Genomic DNA, 21,976 nt, shown 5'->3' on the forward strand with positions numbered 1-21,976 from the left:
CGAAGGCAGGGAGGGCTCGAGCCCCTCCCTGCAATAAACAGAGGCAAGGACGGTCGAACCCTCCCCTACGCATCGAGACAGAGAGGGGGTTCGACCCTCCCTGGTAAAAGAAAAGGCAGGCAGGGGACCCAAAACCCCTGCCGAAACCTTTCTTACAGGCGACAGGGGTTTTACCCCTGCCGACCTGTCGGCAAAGTGGCAGGGGCTTAAGCCCCTGCCGAACGGCTATCCCTTGCTGTAACAGACCGACAGGCAGGGGCTTTGGCCCCTGTCGGTCGACGAAAGGAAGAAGAAAAAGGGAAGAGGAGGCGGCAGAGGGGGTACGCACCTGGGAAGATTGCGGCGTCGAGGGAGTCCACGAACGGCCGATGGCGAGGCACTGATGGCTAGACGATCGTCGACGACGATGATCGGGGGTTCACGATGGTCGTCGATGGTTTCAATCATCGGTGGCTGAAAAAGGGGGAAAAGTCGTCAGCGAAGCTCCGGCCTGTCGATGATCGGACGGGAGGTCGCAGGTGGCAGTGGCCTGACAGGATTTTCCGGCAAATCACAAAAGACGAGAGAGAGAGTCGGGGGGAAAGAGCGGAGAGATGGGAGTCGGGGGAGGCTGAGAGGGAAAGAGAGGGGGAGTATCGGGGAGAGAGAACGAGAGAGGAAGAATGTAACGACCCCAATCCAGACCCTTTTAAAATGCAGAATTTTTTTTTTTTCTAAAGAGTTGCGGAAACCTTCCCAGAGATCTGGGGTACTCACAGTTTCACTTTCCATTGTATAGCCCATCCACCACAAACGAAGTTGCAATTATCATCCATATCAACCAACTAAAACTCTTTTATTAATGAGTAATAAAATTTCAAAGACAAGGTTTTCTTCAACTGAAAGTAAAGTAACAATTGCAGAATTTAAAAGAACTGAATGACAAAAGAACAAGCCAATCTATCCTCTACTGAAGCTGTCAAGCCCAAGTGTAACTCATTCATCCCCAGACGCATATCCAACTTCACTGTTCACCATTTCCTGTGAAAAACCAACAAAGTAGGGTGTCAGAACCGAAATTCTGAGCACAGCTACTTCTAAAAAAACCAGGTGAGAGAAAGAACATGGATAAGATTTCATGCAGTGATTTGAGTGAGTGCAGATATAAAATTTGCAACATTTCAATATCCATGACTACCAATAATTGCATTTACTCACCAGTCAAGAACAGTAAACAGTGTTATATATCAATAACTAAATGACCAAACCTTTCAGCATGATTTCACAAAGTAAGTCATATGCTACCAACAAAGGATGTCATGATATCAAGAATGATCCAAACATGCATGATCTAATGCATAACAGAAAAATGCATGATTATGTGCAATGTATGATTTCTTCTGTTATCTTTCATTTAAGTTCCATCTTTCCATATGCATGTCCTATTAAATGCACACAACTTTAAGTTCCTCTTTTTAATTACCGTGGCCCGCGGATACACCAAACGGGTACAAACCCCGAGGTCAAGTAGGTTCCCAGGGTAGCTTAACACACAATTTGTATTTTATTACTGGGTTTCAACTTAGCCCTCGACCGATATCAGGAAACAGCACCATCCATCGGAACATTAGACCTCCACATCTAATGTCGAGGACACAAGGGACACCCCACGCCCACAAGTGCCACTTCCTTGGTACCATAAACTCACAGCTGTGACTAACACACCACTCCCGGGTAAAGTGGCGGGTTCTCCCTAAAACTGTGGCCAGGAGAAGAACCTCAATATCGGGTTCAGGGGCAACAACGCACACTGAGTTTTTGTATCCTCACAGTCTCCCCAAGACCGGATATCCAAGATTCTCATACTCCAGATGAGATATCCCAGAATGTATATTACACTGTTCTTATTCTTTATTTTTATTTAAAGTTCATTCTTTAAGTTTGCAACACTATATGCACAAGTAAAGTGAAAACCCCGCATCCTCCCTTGCAGGGACCCATTCGGGACTCCAGTCCGTGTAAACACAAAGAACAGTGTAGTAAAGTGCCAAACCATCTTATGTGGTTTAAGTGATGCTAAAAAAAAAACATATATAAAAGAAAACCAAACTCACGGCTCTCCAGGCCGGTGATGGTCCAATTTGGCCATCGGTGCATCACGTAATAAAACCAAATTAGTGATAAATTTACAACACCAGACCAAAATGCCAAAAGCATATATATTCATGCCAATATAACCCCAAACATATGCACGTCATAATTTATTCATATGCATTTTCAATGTGTGGGTTACCTACGTCACATAGGGGTCTTAACCAATCCATAGTTTCTTTAAGTGTGTGAGTGTACATGTACCTTTTCACATATAAATCAAGTATACATGTAACTAAATGTGACCCCAAATACAAGCAACATCCTAGTATAGTCATCAAATATTTCTCATGTTACTAATTCTACAACACAACACTGATGCCCAGTTCATTCACCCCATTCTTGGTTCTATTTCAGTATAATATGCAGGATTCAGTTAACATGATTGAGCAGTGAACATATCCACCCAAACGGGTAGTGACGTATTACAGAAAACGAACTCTACAGCCCTACTAGAGCCTGCTAATCTCGAATCCCACATGTGCATGAGATAAGTCTTCACATGTTCAGCAACCAAGTACAAGAATATCAGAATAATCAAAAGAATACAGTACAAGCTACCATAAATGTACGTTACATTGGAAATACAATTTATGTAACATGTTTAGAAATATCGACAATAAACGGTTGCAGTTGAAACAGGTTACAATTGAATAATAAAGCTTTATATTCGGCCAAACTAAATACTTAAAAATTCTGAACATCTTCTGTAATAACCTTAATTTTTAGGTTTTTATTTAAATATATTATGATATATATTTCTTAACAGTGAGATTTGGTCCCGGGATCCAAGTCGCAGATCCGGGGTCCATAAAGGGGTCTTTATATATGTATTTATCTCATAAAACATATATGTAATTACATAAGTGCAAAAAATTTCAATTTGGCGAATTATTTAAGAGATAACTACGTATATAATGTATGTATGGGCGTGGGATCCACATTTCGGATCTGATACCCAGATAGGATCCATTTGGATATAGGTAAAATACCCCATATATTCGTATACCTGATTAAAAATATATAAAAATATATATTATATGAGAATTTTTAGGGGATCCACGATTGGATCCATTTGGATCCAATCCATGGATCCATACCGAGTGAAAGGCAAGGGTTCGGTCGGGTTTGGATCCCGAGCCGCAGGTCGCAGACCCGGGTCGAACCCGACCCGGATCCATAACCCGATAGGGTTTTTTAAAACCCTACATCGGGATGCTCTTGTTTTAAAGGGAGGAAGGAGCAAGAATCGTGCCTAGGGCACGATTCCTGCTATTTCCAGAAAGGAAGGGGGGGGGGGGGGGCTCGGCTGGCGTAACTGAACCCCGCGCCTCTCGGAAGAGGGGGGTTTCGGCAATATAAAGGGAGGTGGAAGAGGGGGTCTCACCCTCTTCCCTCATCTTTCTCGTTTCTCCCTTCCCTCGTCTCTCTCTCTCGTGGGGGCGTGCATCGGAGTGGTGGAGGTCGCCGGCGAGATTTGGCCACCCACAACCACCGAGGGCCGCGGCAATAAATAGCCACACTCCCTGTCACGGTAGCAGGGAAGGGGCGACTCCAGCTAGCTCGTTGTTTCCGCCACGGCAGCCTTCGATTTGCCGGAAAGACCGTCGGAGAAATCTTCAACAAGGTACGGGTTCCCCTCTTGCTTCGGATGAGAATTTGATCATAAGTTTGATTTTCATGTGGTGTTTTTGAGAGGAATTCCTGGGAAAAAGGGTAACTCTAAGTGTTTACCCTGAGATACGTAAAAGGGGTGTGGTAGATCTTGATTTTTTTCTTGTATGTACAGTTTTCCAATCTATCTCTGGTGTTTGTGCTTCTTTTTACTGTTTGTTGCATTTCAGACTTGAAGCCAAGAATCTGCCCAAACCCAGACTCGTGTTTGGTTTGTAGTGTTCAGCATTGCTTACTTGTTAGCATTTTATTTCTGTTTTTTTTTTATGTTCGTTGCTCCCGTTCAGTTTTCAGGGTCGAGCATGGTGGTGGCCGGGACTCATCCGAGTGCATCAGTTGGGCATTTTTCGGCCTTAGCCCCAGCCGATTACATGTCGGCTGGATAACGATTTTGGGCCTGGTGTGGCTTCATTTTTGGACTGGGGTCACATATCCTCAAAAGAAGAGAAAAACAGAAGTTAGATGTCTATACATAACATTTTCGTGTGCTGGCAGCTTATTGAAAGAAAATTTTTATGACATATTATGTATATATATGTACATGTTATTACAGGCTCGTTGCATAATCATAAAAATATATATATTGTTAAATCAATATTTTTATATTGGGTCTTGTGTTGTTGAATCTGTTTTAACTTTTAAAAGAAAAAAAAAACAAATGAAACTAGTTAACAGGTCCAGCAGCTCTGAAAAATTAGCTTATGTTGGTTGATTACGAATTGATATGTCACACGGTCTGGTGTATGTTGGTATTTGTGTTTGGGTGAGACCGCCACAGTCTCGAATCATGGTAAAAAGAAAAAGTAAAACTGTGTGTGGTGCTCTTGTTAAGAAATTGTTGTTCTGCTGTGATAAAATTTTTGTTGGAGGTATAAACAGAACCTCACGAAATCCAGATTTGATGGCCTGTACAGTTGCTGCTGATATGGTGGACAGCATGTTAAAAGATTTACGTGGTTAAATTTGTGAACGAACTCAGACCTATTTACATGCGCAGATTTCCTTTTTAGTATATATAAGTATAAAAGACCTTGAATTCTTTGGAGTTAGCATGTTGGACATGGATTTAAAATTGACCCCTTATGTAGTTTCTGTATCTATACAGATTTAAAGTTCTCTTACTAAATCTGTTTATGGTACATGTCCAGCTGAGCACAAGAGTCGGTGTGAACCGAGCTCTTGTTGGGTATGTCGAAACCAAGGGTACGACTGAAATTCAAAGGAGAGATGGGTTTGGATTTCGGGTTGATCTGTGGAGGGGGCTCCTGAATGAGTCTACTGCCCTGTCCTCAATCCTGTACATTAGGATAGGTAGATCACAATCAGGATATATATATTTATATATATTCAAGATTTCAATTAATATCTTATGAAGCTTTTGGTTATCTGATTTTCTCTATTGATCTGATTATTCATAAGTTACCTATGTTTTGATACATGAAATGATTGAGTTTATGTTTAATATACAAATTTAGTTACGTGTTAATTATGTTGTTAATTTGGTTTCAATATATTGGCCGGGTCATTGCTTCTCAAATAAGACTACATTATATCTGTGTTAGTTCAGCTTTGCATGGTTATATTATTTTTACTCATGTGTAAGTGGTCATTTGCTTCATGATTGTTAAATTTCTTGATAGCAAAATTGATTAATGTCTATGCCAGTAATTATGTAAATGTTGTTTTGCTTTTCATCATACTAGTTGTGAAACCTGGAATGTGAGCATGACTTGGTTATGGATAATTCTCCTTGGGTAAGAATACTGGAGTTATGCACTCCCACATTCAAAGAAGTTACTTTGATTTATATCTGTATGAGAGGTGTGTGACACACACATAGAGGAAATGCATCTGTTTAATAAACGACATGCATATAGTCGAGTATGATTGTATGAGTGTATATGCTTTTGGCATTATTGGCATAGTGTTATGGGTAAACACTACTTGGCTTTATTATGTGATGCATCGATGGCCTAAATGGACCATCATCGGCCTGGAGAGTCGTGGGTTTGGTTTTCTTTTACTTATGTTTTAAATGCATCACTTAAACCACATAAGATGGTTTGGGCACATTATTATACTGTTCTAGTGGTTTATACGGGCTAGAGTCCCGAATGGGTCCCTGCAAGGGCGGATGCGGGGTTTTCACTTTACTTTTGCATATGTGTGGCAAACTTAAAGAAATGGACTTAATGAATAAGAACAGTGTAATATACATTCTGGGATATCTCATCTGGAGTATGAGAATCTTAGATATCCGGTCTTGGGGAGACTGTGAGGATACAAAAACTCTGTGTGCGTTGTTGCCCCTGAACCCGATATTGAGGTTCTTCTCCTGGCCACGGTTTTAGGGAGAGCCCGCCACTTTACCCGGGAGTGGTGTGTTAATCACAGCTGTGAGTTTGTTTTGGTATACCAAGAAGGTGGCGCCAATGGATGCTGTTTTCCCTGGTGTCCCCGACTTTGGATGCTGTTTTCCAAAGTTCCGATGGATGGTGTTGTTTCCTGATATCGGTCGAGGGCTAAGTTTGGAACCCGGTAATAAAATATAAATTGTGTATGAAGCTACCCCGAGAACCCTACTTGACCTCGGGGTTTGTACCCGTTTGGTGTATCCGCGGGCCACTGTAATTAAAAAGAGGAACTTAAGGATGTGTGCATTTAATAGGACATGCATATGGAAAAAGGAAAACTTAAATGGAAGATAATAAATTGTTCATGCATTGTACATAAACCATGCATATTCTTGCTCTGCATTAGTTCATGCATGTTTACCTGTTCACTTAGTTGTTTATGTTGATCATTGTATGATGTTGATCTATTTTATATTTAATTGCCTTATTGATTAAGTTGTAATCAATGTTGCATATTTCGTGTTCCCTCTTGTTAAATGTTTAATTATGCATGAATGGTTAATTGACTTAGTAATTGATTTTAATCGTATTCCTCAAAATATTACATGGATCTTATTTATGCTCTTTTCCTTATTTGATTCATTAGGGAAACCTGTACGCAGAATTCTTCGGATTTCTGACCCTCTTATTTTATTGGTTTTTCCCAGGCACAGGGGAGCAGTGAAGTCGACTAGCTTCTGAGGGATATGAGGGTCACAATTGTTTCAGACGGCTTCACTTACGGACATAGTGGCTCTATTGTTATTTTCTTTTAGTTCTCCTGATTTGCCTGCAATTTGATATTTCACTTTTGACATGGAACATATTACTCTTTTGATTCATTAATAAAAGAGTTCAGTGGATTGGTTATGATTGATAAATGTAAGTTGCTTTGTGGTGTGTGGTTATCCAACTGAAATTGGAACTGTAGGGACCCCAGGTCTCTGGGAAGTTTTCCGCGACTCTTAGAAAAGTTTGAAAAAAAAAATATCCCGCATTTTTCAAAGGTAGGAGTTGGGGTCGTTACATCTTCAATGTATAGTATGTATGGTTTCATATCATGTTAGGACAACAAAACAACAACCAAACAATGTACATCATTATGAATGATCTATCTTATGCTGCCATTACATATAACTGTTTGTAATCATAAGGGAGAAATCAACCTACACAACATGAATGGGTTAATAATCACGAAATCAAACTCCAAAATTAACTCATGAATGACACTTGGATCTATAATAATTCAAACTCGTTGAAGCAAACATGTACATGTTTATCATCCTAACGGAGCAATTGGTTTATACATTCTGAAAGGGGTTAGTGAGCATGCATTAAACCTCCCAAAAATTAATTCATAAAGACACTTGATTTTACAACAATTCAACTTGTTGAGGCCACTTCTCTTTTACAATATTTTACGCAGATTCAGTTCATGTGCATTTCCATGTGGAAAACAACACCTTAACAAATCTTTGATCATGCTTGGAGTTCAGTAAATCAGATGAATATCCATAGAAAATAGGCAGACATATCGAATAATATTATGGCATAGCAGAAAATGCACAGCATACATATATTTTTTTTTCTTGAAACATACGAGTTACAGGCCAGCACCCAGCCGACTGGGTCGGCTGGGCTGGGCCTGCTATGGCCCGGCCCACAAGATGTAAACACCCAGCCGACGGGGTCGGCTGGGGCCCTGCTAACACAGCACCCAGCCGACTGGGTCGGCTGGGCCTGACGCCTCCTACCAATGCACTAGAGGCCTGCAATATGAAACAACACATATATTTTTTTTTTTCATAAGCCTATACGATTACTGTTTTCCTATTTCAAGATTTAGGGCATATTAAGAAAACCCCCAAATCAATTGATTTGGGTATTTAGGGTTTATCAAGAAAACCCCCAAATCATCGTATGGAATCGAACCCCTGTTCGATTCCTCACCCAGGTTCGAAGAAGAACCGTACCTTAATGAAGATTTCCGGCGATCGGAGGCTATTGTGGCTGCAAGAGAAGGGTCGGCTGGGGGCCAAAGCTCCACTGACGCGGCGGCCGTGACCGAGGTAGATTGCTGTGATTGTTGATGGCCGAAATTTTTGCCGGCGACCTCCCTGCTTCCGGCGCACGCACACGGACCAAGAGAGAGAGAGAGGCGAGTGAAGAGAGTCCCCTCTCCACTCCCTCTTATCGGGCAAGACCCCTCCCCCCTTCACGCCGAGATGGGGGGGGTCGGTTACGCCCTGCGTAACTCCCCCTCCCCCCCCCCTTTCCTTTTTCCTGCTAGGTATTATCGGGCAACCCTTATCGGGTTGCCCTTTTCATTAAAAAGGCTGCCATGGGGTGGGGCTCGGGTCCGAACCCGAGACCCGTAACCCGGCCCCCAACTGCATGGATCCACAAGTTGGATCCGAATGGATCCAACTATGGATCCTCGGATAAGTTTTAAAAAATAAAATTTTATTTAATTTTAATTTCCCATTATACGTAAAATTTTACCCCCATCAAAATGGATCCGCAAGTTGGATCCAAGTGGATCCAACTGTGGATCCTCGAATTCGCTTAATATATATACATATATGTATGTATATTTCTATTTTATTATCAATATTAATATTATTTTAATATAACTCCATTATTTAAGCATAAATACCCCTCTATGGGTCTTGGATCCGAAACTGGATCTAGGCCCAATTTGCAAAATTTGAATTATTTTATAATAAAAATTTCGGGTTTTACAAAGAAGGGGGTGGGGGTTCTCTTTGAAACCCCTGCCTTGCTGTCTTCAAAAGACACGGGAGGCAGTGACTCTATTGGGTCTGGGTCGGGTCTGGGTCCGGATCCGACCCGAATCCAAGCTTATAATTTTTTTTTACCGATTATTACAGTTTTGGTGTGCCCCAAGGTCAAGAACACCTCCATGCATCTAACCCTTATGTGTTAAGCATAGTTTGTTTGCTAAGAGAATCATACCCTGAATTGCATCTTTTTAGAAATAAAATCATGATATTTAAGTTGTGAACTTTTGGCACATTGTCAGTAGTTGATTTTTCAAGCCTTTGAAAATCCTTCTTACACATCGGAATGATATGATCCAAAACATTCTTTTTATTAAACAATCCATTTAAATCGCATTTGTAGAGTTTTTTAACCATCTGGTCATTCGATTGGACAATTTAGGGCCAGGGCACACTAGGACACAAAAACTTGGGGCACACCATCCTTTGTTGCTCTCCGAATGTGTGTGTGTGTGTGTGTGTGTATATATATATATATATACACATATATATAAAATCAGTATTTTCAAAATATCACCAGAAAATCAACTATCGCATATTATCATGATATTTTCCCAATATATTCACACACACACACACACACACACAGAATAAAAGGCAGAATATTCGTACCTGAGAGAAGCAGAGATGAGTATTGTGTGATCCATTCTAGAGAGGGTGAAGAGCAAGGATCAGCAAGAAAAAACAGAACGAATGCAAAAGAATATGTTATTGAAGAAGTTTATATCACTATGATGGAGATATGCATTCATGATTGCTAAAGATTCATACATTGTAAGATAGACAAGAGCTTGAGTCTATTAACATGATGAATACACATTGCAGCATAGCAAAGGTAGAAATCAACCTTGTACAGAGTGTCCAAGATGAGAAGATCCAATTGTCCCAGTCCAGACTTTGAAATAACTGCAAAGCCCATATGTTATTTATAAATGTGTAACAACAAGAAAAGAACTTCAATCCATGCCTTCATGTTAGTTGCAATCACAAAACACTCCCTATGATGCAAAAAAGAATTGTCAGTTCACTAAGTCCATAAAAGTTTGGCTACCACAGACATGTAAGAAGATACGTGCTTGGCATACCATATTCTGTGCTCTCAGGAAATCGTGAAACATCAGAAATGTAAGCAACCCTGGATCTTTTCCCAAACAGAAAACCCAAGCAAACATAATCTTCTCCATGCATTACCTACATGCAGAAAAAAAATAAAAAAAGAACAAACAGAATCAGGAAAGGACTTATGATATAGCAAATTATAGGGTTAGAAAATTGTGGAAGTAACCGGCAAGGGAATGAACTGAAGGCCTGATGATACAAATGGTTTTTCATAGTGGCTTTCAATTATCCGCCAGTCCATCTGAGACACCCGCCTTACTTCTTGGCCTTCTTTCAGTCTTTTTTTAACCAAGTAGGGGAATTTTGTAGCAACACTGTTCCAAAGCATATAAAACAACAAAATGAATGATGACGAAGATGCTGAAACATGGTCCTCAGTTAATGGATATTACACTAGAACCATAACAAGGTTATAGCTTGAAGTTCTATTGACATGAGTTTGTTATCCCACCAGAAAACAACCATTACTCAATGTTTAGAAGAATAGCAGCCCTAAAAACTCATTTAAGTGCCCTGCATTTAGTACACAAAAAGTGCTAGGTGACCTCCATTTACATGTTTACCTCAGTCAAGAGTCACATTTAGATCATTTTGTCCTTTTTATGTTGATTGTGTATGTTTTGTGTTCTAGGTGTTGACTAATGGAAATGTTTTCTCAATGTTGCAGTTTGTATTAGTGATGAGTGAAACTCTCTCTCTCTCTCTCTCTCTCTCTCTCTCTCTCTCTCTCTCTCTCTCTCTCTCTCTCTCTCTCTCTCTCTCTCTCTCTATACACTTTTTTTCCATCAACCTTTGACCAGGGTTACCGGAAGCGCCTAGCTAAAAGGGGAAGCGCACTTCGGAAGCGCGAAACGTCGCGCTTCCAAAGCGTGGGGGGAAGCGTCCCCCTTTTTTGGGAAGCACGCTTCCCTTTAATGGGGGACGTGCTTCCCTTTAATGGGAAGCGCGCTTCCCATCACGCTTCCCCCACGCTTCCCCTATTTTTTCAATTTTTTTGTATTTTTTGTTTTTTATTTTTATTTTTTTCGCTTCCTAGGTCGCTTCCGAGACGCTTCCGAGACGCTTCCCGAATCGGTCCTAAGTGGTCCCACGCTTCCCCGCTTCCTAAAATTTTGAAAGTGCCTCGCTTCCCGCTCCCGCTTCCTCAACTGGCAACCATGCCTTTGACCATGATATAGATTCAATGTGGGTGCAAAGCAATTATAGCTTCTAGGATAGATTCAAGAGAACGGATGCAGATGGAGCCAAGCATTTAATGAAAGCTTGAGCTTAGCTCTTGAATGCATGGTGGTAAAATGATCCTATACACAAATGGGCAAAGCCCAAGTCCATTAGGCTTGTTTGCTTAAACAAGCCAAGCCCAAGCACTAAGCATGAACTCATTAAGGCTAATTTAAGCTTGGCCATTAATATGTTATTATACAATTATTGTAACGACACCAACTCATCCTCGTTGAAAAGTGATTTTTTTTTTAAACAATTAGGGAAACCATACCCAGAGATCCGGGGCCTTACAGACATAACACAATCCAAACCACAAGGGATCTTATATTAACCATCAACCAACTAAAATAACTAGAGTTTGAGAACATTATTCAAATGAATATCAATAAAAATAGTCACTGTTAAAATTTAATCTAAATATATATACATACATACACATATATTATATATATATATATATATATATATATATATATATATATTATGTATAATTTTTGTAATACCTGTTAGGGGTAAATCTGTCTTTCTACATTTTACGCATATTCCACTTGGAATATGATTGTACTTTTTTTTATACTTTTTCCTTTCTTTTTTGTTTTTTTCTTTTTTCTCTTTTTTCTAGCCTTGGGTGTAATATCACGTATTTTCATACTTATAAAATTTGAGATTTTTAAAAATTTGGCTAAGTATAGAAGAAAAATCGGTAGATTCTCGATTTTAAGCCGATGCTTTAGAGTCTGAGCTTGGCCCAGGTCTCATTGTCAAGGCCTAAACGAGCCACTTAAAACATAAGAAAAAGTTTTATTTTTTACCTTTAAATTCAAGCAAAATTCGGGTTATTTTCGAGCGAATTTCAGAAGCGAAATTCGAGTTATATATCGTTGGATGCGTCTCAAAATTCTGAGTGTAACGATATTTTAGTTTTCTTGATTCGGCCTACGGTTGGCCCAAAATCGCATTTTTCGAAAAAGGAGCAGTTTGTCGGTTCAGATCCGGATCTGATGGATTTGGACTCTATCCAACACCCATATTAATCTGGATTTGATCCATTCCAAGACCCATTTGGATTTTTTTAGATGAATTTGGATCTGGATCAAGATCTAAATTCATGCCCAACGATTTTTCCAACTTTAAATTCATTAGAAACCTTTAAACTGGAGTTAATTAATGTTAAGAAGACTCCCAAGTTAATTTGGCAACTTTTGGAAGCTTCTGAAAATTTATTTATTATTTAATTTTAAATAATTAATTAATTAATTTAATTTCAAAAATTTATTTTGATATTTGTTTAGGACTCTTAGTAGAGCCCTTAAACACACCTAGAAGCATCTAGAAGGTTTGAGAGACTTAGAATCCATTTAAAATAAAACTTTGAAAAGTCAACTTGAATTTTAAAAATTTTGAAACTCTAAAGAGAGAAGAGAACCGATATGGGGTTGGACTCTCTTCTCCAGTCCATCTAGAAGGGGCTGGAAAAGGAGGGGGCGTCCCCCCCCCCCCCTAGAGCTCTATAAATAGGTCAAAAAAAAAAGAGAAGGGAAAAAAGAGAGAGAGAAAAGGAGAGCAAAAGAGAGGAAGAAGAAGAAGAAGGGAGCTTCTTCTCCGATCATCCGTCGTTTCCACCATTATTTCCTTGTTTCTTTTCAATCTTTGAGTAAGGTACGGGTCTTTCTCTTGTTTCGAATAAGAAAAAAAATATGGATTTGTATTACATGCAATATTTTAGTGAAAACCATGGGAAAAGAGTAAATCTGGATAGTTACTCTAACATGGGTTTTATGTTTCTCTTCTTCGGGGTTTGTTTTGGAAAAAACGATATATATTAATGTATATATTCATATATGTATCTTATTTTGCACCATGGATTCCTAAATCGGTGGCGGATTTTCCATACTTGAAACATATGCAAATTTGGCCCACATTTAGCATAGTTAAAATCTTGGAAAGAATCTGGATTTATTTTACACATAGTTAAAATTTTCTGTATATATTTTGTTCTCATGATAAACCAGAGTTTCTGCTCATGATAAAAGTGGTATATTAAGTGTTTGTTCCATGGTAAATTTATTTTTCCATGAATCACCTAAGGTAAAGGTCATGTATGTTTATGCGAAGTTTTGAGACACATACCTATTGTTATGTAAGTCTGTGAATGCATGCTTATATGTTTGGAATCATGTTGGCCGAATGAAAAATAGGTATATTCATGCATGTGTGGTCATAATTGTGCATACGCATTCCTACTCGTAAATGAGTATGTGTATTTCTTGCACAGTTGCAGCATTCTTTTCGTTGATATTTCAGGTTTCGAGAGGCTCAGTAGGGGCTGACCTGGTGTAATGAAATATGCGAAAATGAAAACAATGTCCTACAATGGACATTCACATATAAAAAGCAAAAGAACAAGTCCAAAAAGGACATACACAAAAGCCAACAATGGCTTGCAAACATAAATTCTTATAAATGCAAGAAAGGGCTTGAAAAAGCCAATGCTTTACAAAGGAGGATACCCCACTTATTTATAGGCAAGAAGGAATGTGAGAGAGGGAAAAAAGTAAGAGAGAGAGACCACATTGGAAGGCCCAACAAGGTGTCGTTGGGGGCCCAACGACTCTTAGTTGGGACCCCCAATGTGAATGCATTAAATGCATTTTTAGAAAAAAGAAAATAAAAAAAAATAAAAAAATATGAGAAAAGAAAAACAAAAATGAAAAAAGACTACAATGTTCCTATTGGACAGAATTACAGGAATACCCTTATCGAGTATGATTGAATATATATATATATATATATATTGATTACATGTATTTTAACACCCTCCCTCAAGCTTTACAGGGATATAACCGAAAGCTTGTTGAGAAGGAACATAAAACGAGGAGCAGCAAGGGCTTTAGTGAAGAAGTCTGCCAACTGGTACTCGGATGTAACGTAAGGCAGTGTTATGGTTCTGCTTAGGTATTAATCACGAACGTAATGACAGTCCATCTCGTTGTGTTTAGTACGCTCATGGAAGGTGTGATTGCTTGTGATATAGATGTTAAAATGTATCTCTCTTTATGTAAATATTTACATATATATATAAAGAGAGATACATATACATATATACATCATGTATATATGTATATGTATCTATCTTTATATATATATATATATATATATATATATGTAAATATATATGTTTCTTTTTTTCTTGTAAAACCCGCAAGGGTATTTTAGTCATTTCTCTTTTGTGCATATTCATAATTATGAATATGTTGTAATTCTTTTTGTACTTTTTACTTTTCTTCTTTTTCTTTTTTTCTTTTCATTTTTTGTCTTTTTGTTTGTTGACTCAAAGTCAACTTGGAGGGCTCAACACTAGCTGTTGAGCCTCTCCAACGGTTAGAATTCTAACCGTTGGAGGGGCTCCAACAGCTAGTGGAGCCCCTCCAAGGCTCCTTTTCCTCTTATAAATAGGGGAGTTCTCCCTTTGTAAAATGCACTTCTTGGAGCTTTTGTTCTCCATTCTTCTCAATAAAATTCTTTATATTTTGTATGCCTTTGTGCATTTGAGTTTCTTTATTGTACCTTCGTGTACATTTGTTCTAAGTGTTCTTGTGCATTTGTGCACATTGGTGGTGGTGTGCTTATCGCACACTTTATCTCATTTTTGAGATATTTTCACATGGTATCAGAGCTAGGCTTAAAGGAAAAGAAGATCGTGCTTTTTTCTCTCTTCGTTGGAGTACCTCGTAAAGCGTGCCATTAAGTTGTGGTGGTTGGAGTGAAGACTCGGCTCTTCATTCTATATTTTAGAAGCTTCCTACATCAAGAAGGGACTCATTTCGCATTGTGGTACGCATTTATTTCTCTTTGTATCCTCTCTAATGGGCGAAAAGGATTCTCACTTCTCTCTTGGCTTCAAATTGAATGGAACGAATTATCATGTATGGGCCGGGAATATGGAGGCCCATATAAAAGGAAAGGGTCTTTGGGGATATGTTCAAGGAACTATTCCCGACCCCGAACCAAAAATTACTACCCTTGAGAGAGGGGAGATCAAGGTTCTTGAGGGAGAAGAAAGAGAAAAGGCTTTTGAAGATTACAATAAGAAGCATGAAGAGTGGGAAATGAAAAAATACAAAATACTCTCATGGTTCTTCTCTTCGGTTGAGACCAAAATTAATGCCAACATTCTAAAGTTCAAAAAGGCATATCAAGTATGGGAATATCTTGAAAGAATGTATACTTCAAGAGATTTGTCCCATAAATACTATCTCCAAAAGAAGGCTTTAACCCTTCAACAAGGAGAAATGTCCGTAAGAGAGTATTTCGCCGAGTTATCCACTATTTGGGATGAGCTTGCCCTCCAAGAACCTAAATGGAGTGGTGAGGCTATTGAATTGAGGGCCAAACAATTAGAAGATGATCATTTCTTTAACTTTTTAAATGGGCTTAGACCCGAGTTTGAACAAACTAGATCCTCTCTCTTATCTTCTTTCTCTTCCTCTCCTTTGGAAGATGTGCTTACCAAATTAAGTGGAGAAGAAACTAGATTGGGAATGAATAAAACCAATCTAAGTGTGTTGGCCGTTCCCTCTAAAGATGAGGATGAGGGTGCTTATGCCGTCTCAAGACCGGGGAACAATGTTAAAACCTATAAACCCCCTCATTTTAACAAAAATCAAGGAGGAAGAGAAAATGGTGGGCATTATGGAAGAAGAGATTATAGTAAGATCATATGCCATTTTTGCAAAGAACCGGGTTACATTAAACCGGTATGCCCTAAATAGAAGAAGATGGTGGCTATGTCTACTACTTTCCAATCATTCGAGGAAGGTCCTTCTACTTCCAATCATGCTACTTTGTCTCTCAATCAAATCATGGAAGCTCTTCAACCACTCCTCAAGGGATCCGTTTCCGGAGCCGCCATGACCACCTTCTCTCCTCCCAGTAAGACTCTTTGGCTCTTAGACTCGGGTGCATCCTTTCATATGACTCCAAATGTTTTTTCACTTTCTAAATACTCAAAAAATTTGTCACCCTCTTTTGTCTCCACCGCGGATGGGGCTTCTCTTGAAATAAAAGGAATTGGTGATTTTGAAAGACAAGGTTTTTTTATTCCAAAAGTTAGATTTATACCAAAACTAAATTTAAATTTGCTTTCCGTCTCTCAACTATCGGATCATGAGTGTGATATCAAATTCTCATCAAATAAATGTTGGATATAGGATCGCCGGTTCGGGAAGTTGATTGGGGAAGGCTCTAGGAAGGGAGATCTTTATCTCATGGAATTTCTTCAAATTCCAAAAACCTCTTTTTGTAATGTTGCCCAACATAAGAATATAAATGTTTGGCATAAACGCCTTGGGCATCCAAATATTGTCAAGCTTTCGTATTTACATTTTGCTAAAACCTTATGTAAAGACAATTTCAATTGTAATGATTGTATTCTTGGTAAAATGAGAAGCTTACCTTTTGGACAAAGAACTATGTTTTCAACTAAGCCTTTCGAAATTGTGCATTCGGATGTTTGGGAACCGGCACCCGTTGTGTCTAAAGGAGGTTTTTCGTATTATGTTATTTATGTGGATGATTTTTCAAGGTATAGTTGGATATACTTCCTCAAACATAAACATGAGGTTTTCTCTACTTTTAAGGTTTTTCACATGTTAATACAAAATCAATTCAATAGTAAATTACAAATTCTTAGAACCGATTCCGGGGGAGAATATCTCTCAAATGATTTCAAAAGTTATATTGAAAATAATGAGATTGTTCATCAAAGGTCTTGTCCCAAAACTCCCCAACAAAATGGGTTGGCCGAACGAAAACATAGACACAATTGAACTACAAGAACTTTGCTAATTTCTCAAAAATTCCAAAAAGATTTTGGGCCGAAGCGGCTCTTGCATCGGTTTATCTCATCAACCGACTTCCATTCAAAAACTTGAATCAAATATCTTCATATGAAATCTTGTATAAAAAGGAACCCGATTACAATAGGTTAAGAATTTTTTGTTGTAAATGTTTTGTTCTCACCGATAAGAATGATAAATTATCTCCCAAAGCTATTCCTTGTGCGTTTTTAGGATATTCGGAAACCCAAAAAGGTTTTAGGTGTTATGATATTACGAATGATAAACTATATGTTTCAAGAAATGTAACCTTTTTAGAAAACATAAGTGGTTTTGAAGAACACAAAACTCATGACGATAATGCCGATTATTCTTTTTTGTTTGAACTATTATCTAGAAATGAAGATTTTTTTAGCGATGATGAATTAAATGAGAATGAGGATATAAGTGAAAGTATTCCTCAAACCATTCATGATGAAGAAGAAATGATAAATGAACCAATTACCTATACTCATAGAGATAAAAGCACTTTTAGAAGTGCAATAGAGAAATATAGTGACCTTAGTGAATCTTCCAACAACTCTCGAAGAACTGAAAGATCTAGGAAAAATCCTTTTAGATTTATATCCTATGAGTCTTTTTCTCCAAAGCATAGGGCATGTCTTAGTGCCATTCACTCATATCAAGAACCTAGAAATTTTAAAGAAGCTAAGGAAATGATAGAATGGAGGGATGCCATGGACAAAGAACTTAGAGCCCTCAACAAAGCCAAAACGTGGGTTTTTCAATGTCTTCCAGACGGAAAGAAAACAATAGGATGTAGATGGGTTTTTAAAGTCAAAACCAAGAGTGATGGCACTCTCGAAAGATATAAAGCCCGTCTTGTCGCAAAAGGATATAGTCAAGAATACGGCATCGATTACGAAGAAACCTTTGCTCCTGTTGCACGAATGGTTACTGTAAGGTGTTTGATCACCATTGCATTTATTAAAAAATGGAATATTTACCAAATGGATGTTAAAAATGCATTTCTAAATGGGGACCTTAATGAAGAAGTCTACATGGATGCTCCTCCTGGTATGAACGTACCAAAGGGGAAAGTCCTTCGTTTGCAAAAAGCGCTTTATGGTTTAAAACAAGCCCCTAAGGCTTGGTATGATCGATTCAATGATGTGATGGTTCAAAATGGTTTTTCCTCATGCTACACTGACACTGCTCTGTTCATGACACTGCTCTGTTCATCAAAAAGTCTGATGCAGGAATTATGATTTTACTGTTGTATGTTGATGATATGTTGATAACAGGTAGTGACATAAAGGGCATCAGAAACATTAAAACCACCTTAAAAGAAAGGTTTGAAATGTCAGACCTGGGGTATCTGACTTACTTTCTTGGTATCGAGGTTGTCTACTCTCATAAAAGCTATTTTTTGTCTCAAACTAAACTTGCCTGTGAGATTCTTGACAGATCAGGTATTACTGATGATAAAATCTGTGAGACCCCTGAAATTATGGGATCAAAAATTAAGATCGATGATGGGAAACTTTTGGAGGATCCTACCCCCTATCGGCAACTTGTGGGATCTCTAATGTATCTTAGCATCACAAGGCCGGACATCTCTCATGTCGTGCATACTGCAAGCCAATTTCAGCATGCTCCTACATCCGTTCATATGAGTGCCGTTCTCCGAGTTGTCAGATACTTAAAGGGAACTTTAAACAAGGGAGTTTTCCTTTCCTCATCTTCTGAGTTGAATTTAATTGCATATACTGACTCTGATTGGGGAGGTAACCCAAATAATCGTCACTCCACTACAGGCTTTTGCATTTTTTTAGGTGAATCCCCGATCTCATGGAGATGTAAGAAACAACAGAAGGTGTCTCTATTATCCACCGAAGCAGAATATCGAGTCATGGCGTCTACAACTATGGAGATTGTCTAGATTCATCAGTTGCTGCAAGACATGGGGATTCTAATTCAAAAACCCACAAAGTTGTGTTGTGATAATAAGAGTGCAATCTATATTGCTAAGAATCACACGTTTCATGAGCGGACAAAGCATATTGAGATGGACTGCCATTATGTCCGAGAGGCATATCTACAAAAAGTCATCGATCTTCCTTAAGTAACTTCAGAATATCAGTTGGCAGATTTCTTCACCAAGGCGCTTTGCTCTCCAAGATTCCACTTTCTCCTTAGCAAACTTTCGGTCATTGTGCCCTAAGTTTGAGAGAGGGTGTTAAAATGTATCTTTCTTTATGTAAATATTTACATATATATATAAAGAGAGATACATATACATATATACATTATGTATATATGTATATGTATCTATCTTTATATATATATGTAAATATATATGTTTCTTTTTTTCTTATAAAACTCGCAAGGGTATTTTAGTCATTTCTCTTTTGCGCATATTCATAATTATGAATATGTTGTAATTCTTTTTGTATTTTTTACTTTTCTTCTTTTTCTTTTTTTCTTTTCAGTTTTTGTCTTTTTGTTTGTTGACTCAAAGTCAACTTGGAGGGCTCAACACTAGCTGTTGAGCCTCTCCAACGGTTAGAATTCTAACCGTTGGAGGGGCTCCAACAGCTAGTGGAGCCCCTCCAAGGCTCCTTTTCCTCTTATAAATAGGGGAGTTCCCCCTTTGTAAAATGCACTTCTTGGAGCTTTTGTTCTCCATTCTTCTCAATAAAATTCTTTATATTTTGTATGCCTTTGTGCATTTGAGTTTCTTTATTGTACCTTTGTGTACATTTGTTCTAGGTGTTCTTGTGCATTTGTGCACATTGGTGGTGTTGTGCTTATCGCACACTTTATCTCATTTTTGAGATATTTTCACAATAGATTGCGCTTTTGTTGTCACAACACATCTTCGAAGGAGTAGAGATGACTATGCCCATATCACTGAGAAGACTTCTAAGCCACACAAGTTCCATGGTTGTAGTGGTCATTGCACGATACTCCGCTTCTGTTGAGGACAATGATACTTTGTGTTGTTTCTTGCATCTCTAAGAAATCATAGAGTCACCTAAAAAAACACAAAAACCGATAGTTGAGACTCTATCATTGGGATTTCCTCCCCAATCAGCATCAGTATAAGAAATTAAATCAAGTGATGACAAAGAGGAAAGAAAAACTCCCTTAGTTATGGTGTTTTTGATGTATCTAACTATCCTTAAGACTGCACTCATGTGCACAGTTGTAGGTGCATGTTGAAACTGATTGACTGAGTGAACTGCATGAGCTATGTCTAGCCGAGTGATGGATAAGTAGGTCAGAGACCCAACAAGTTGGCGGTAGGGAGTAGGATCCTCGAGAGAATGTACCCTCGGAGAGAGTACGCTACTTCAATTCCTAAAAAATATTTTAAGAAACCAAGGTCAGACATGTCAAAATTTTCTTTTAAAACTTTCTTAATATCATTGATTCCTTGCTCATCACTTCCAGTGACGATCATATCATCAACATAAAGTAGTAGAATAACTACTGAAGACCCTGGACTTTTCACAAACAAGGCAGTGTCAGTATAGCATGAGCGAAAATTCAAACTTGTCATTACATTGCTAAATCTATCATGTCAAGCCTTTGGAGCTTGCTTTAACCCATATAATGCCTTTTTAAGTTGGAAAATTTTATTTTCACCAATACATACTCCTGGTGGAGGATCCATATAAACCTCTTCATTTAATTCACCATTTAGGAATGCATTCTTAACATCTAATTGATAAATAGGCCATTTTTTAACTGACGCAACCGCAATAAGAGTCCTAATACTAGTCATCCTAGCTACGGGAGCGAACGTAATATCCGAAAATTTCTAAGTTCTTTTTCTATAATATTGTGAAATTCTTGAATTTCGTGCCAATATAAAATCCTAATTTCTTTAAAAATGAATGTTTGAGTATATTTGTAAGGCTTAAGGGGTTTAATTAGGTTAAAATGAAGTAAATATAAACCCTACACGTTTTGGATATTAGAGAAAATCTTAAGTGATTACCATAGGAAAATGTTTCTCTTAAAAAGAAAAATTTGATTTTTCTTTTAAGGAAATCTATTTAAATGAAGTAAATTAACAAAAGTAGATTGTAAAAATATACATATTAATATGCTTAATAAGTTGGAATTAGCTTATATTCAATTCCTTTACATTTTCACATGATTTGTGGTCATATAGAACAAAAACAATTTTAATTGGAATTTAACAATTAGTTAATTATGATTTAATATAATAGATTTTCCCATAAATTAAACATATTTTATAGTTCAGTAGGAGTCCATAGGTGGACCGTCCCATCCTATGTGGCATCCTACTTCAAGCTTTAAATTAAAAAAAATTGTGAAATTCAAGCTTATTTAAAGCTTGAATAGTCAAAGTGGAGATCAAGGGCTCCAAATGACTTTCCTTATATTGATCATGGGCTGGAATTAATTCCAGCCCATTACCTAACTCAAGAGGGGTTATAGAATCCTCTCATAGCTCACGCCCCCCTCATTTTGGGCTGAAAAATTTTAGAGCTTTTTCTCTCTCCCCCAAAAACCCTCTTCTCTTTCCCCTCTCTTTCCCTTTCCTTTTCCCTTTTTTTTTAGGGTTCTTTGATTCTTTAGTTCAAGATCCAGACTTCAAGGGGTGTGGGCAGGTGATCTAAGGTCCCCACTTTGCTGGAAGAAGGAGCTGATCGGTAGGATCGAGCAAAAAGATCCATCTAACCATCAAAAAACGTTTTCTTTAACAAAAGGTAGGGTTTCTATGCTTTTCTTGCAAGAACGGAGTTCTTGGCATGGATTTCAA

The 21,976-nt window shown here is 38.2% G+C and overlaps 1 protein-coding gene across 4 annotated transcripts in view; it reads right to left on the reverse strand.

Moving 5' to 3' along the window:
• LOC149822199 (Metallo-hydrolase/oxidoreductase superfamily protein) overlaps positions 1-21,976 on the reverse strand; it is a 195,559-nt gene that overhangs the window by 79,913 nt on the left and 93,670 nt on the right. For 2 of the 4 annotated variants that reach the window (XM_089981039.1, XM_089981041.1), the window contains exons 4-7: positions 10,284-10,431; positions 10,084-10,189; positions 9,846-9,904; positions 9,611-9,646 (exon numbers count right to left, since the gene is read on the reverse strand). In XM_089981039.1, coding sequence (XP_089837165.1) covers positions 9,611-9,646; positions 9,846-9,904; positions 10,084-10,189; positions 10,284-10,431 — 349 coding nt within the window. The remainder of the gene's footprint in view (positions 1-9,610; positions 9,647-9,845; positions 9,905-10,083; positions 10,190-10,283; positions 10,432-21,976) is intronic. The other 2 variants (XM_089981040.1, XM_089981042.1) reach the window with 1 other exon arrangement.

Source organism: Nuphar pumila, chromosome 11, assembly GCF_984573655.1.
Source record: "Nuphar pumila chromosome 11, dmNupPumi1.hap1.1, whole genome shotgun sequence".
Classification (NCBI taxonomy): domain Eukaryota; kingdom Viridiplantae; phylum Streptophyta; class Magnoliopsida; order Nymphaeales; family Nymphaeaceae; genus Nuphar; species Nuphar pumila.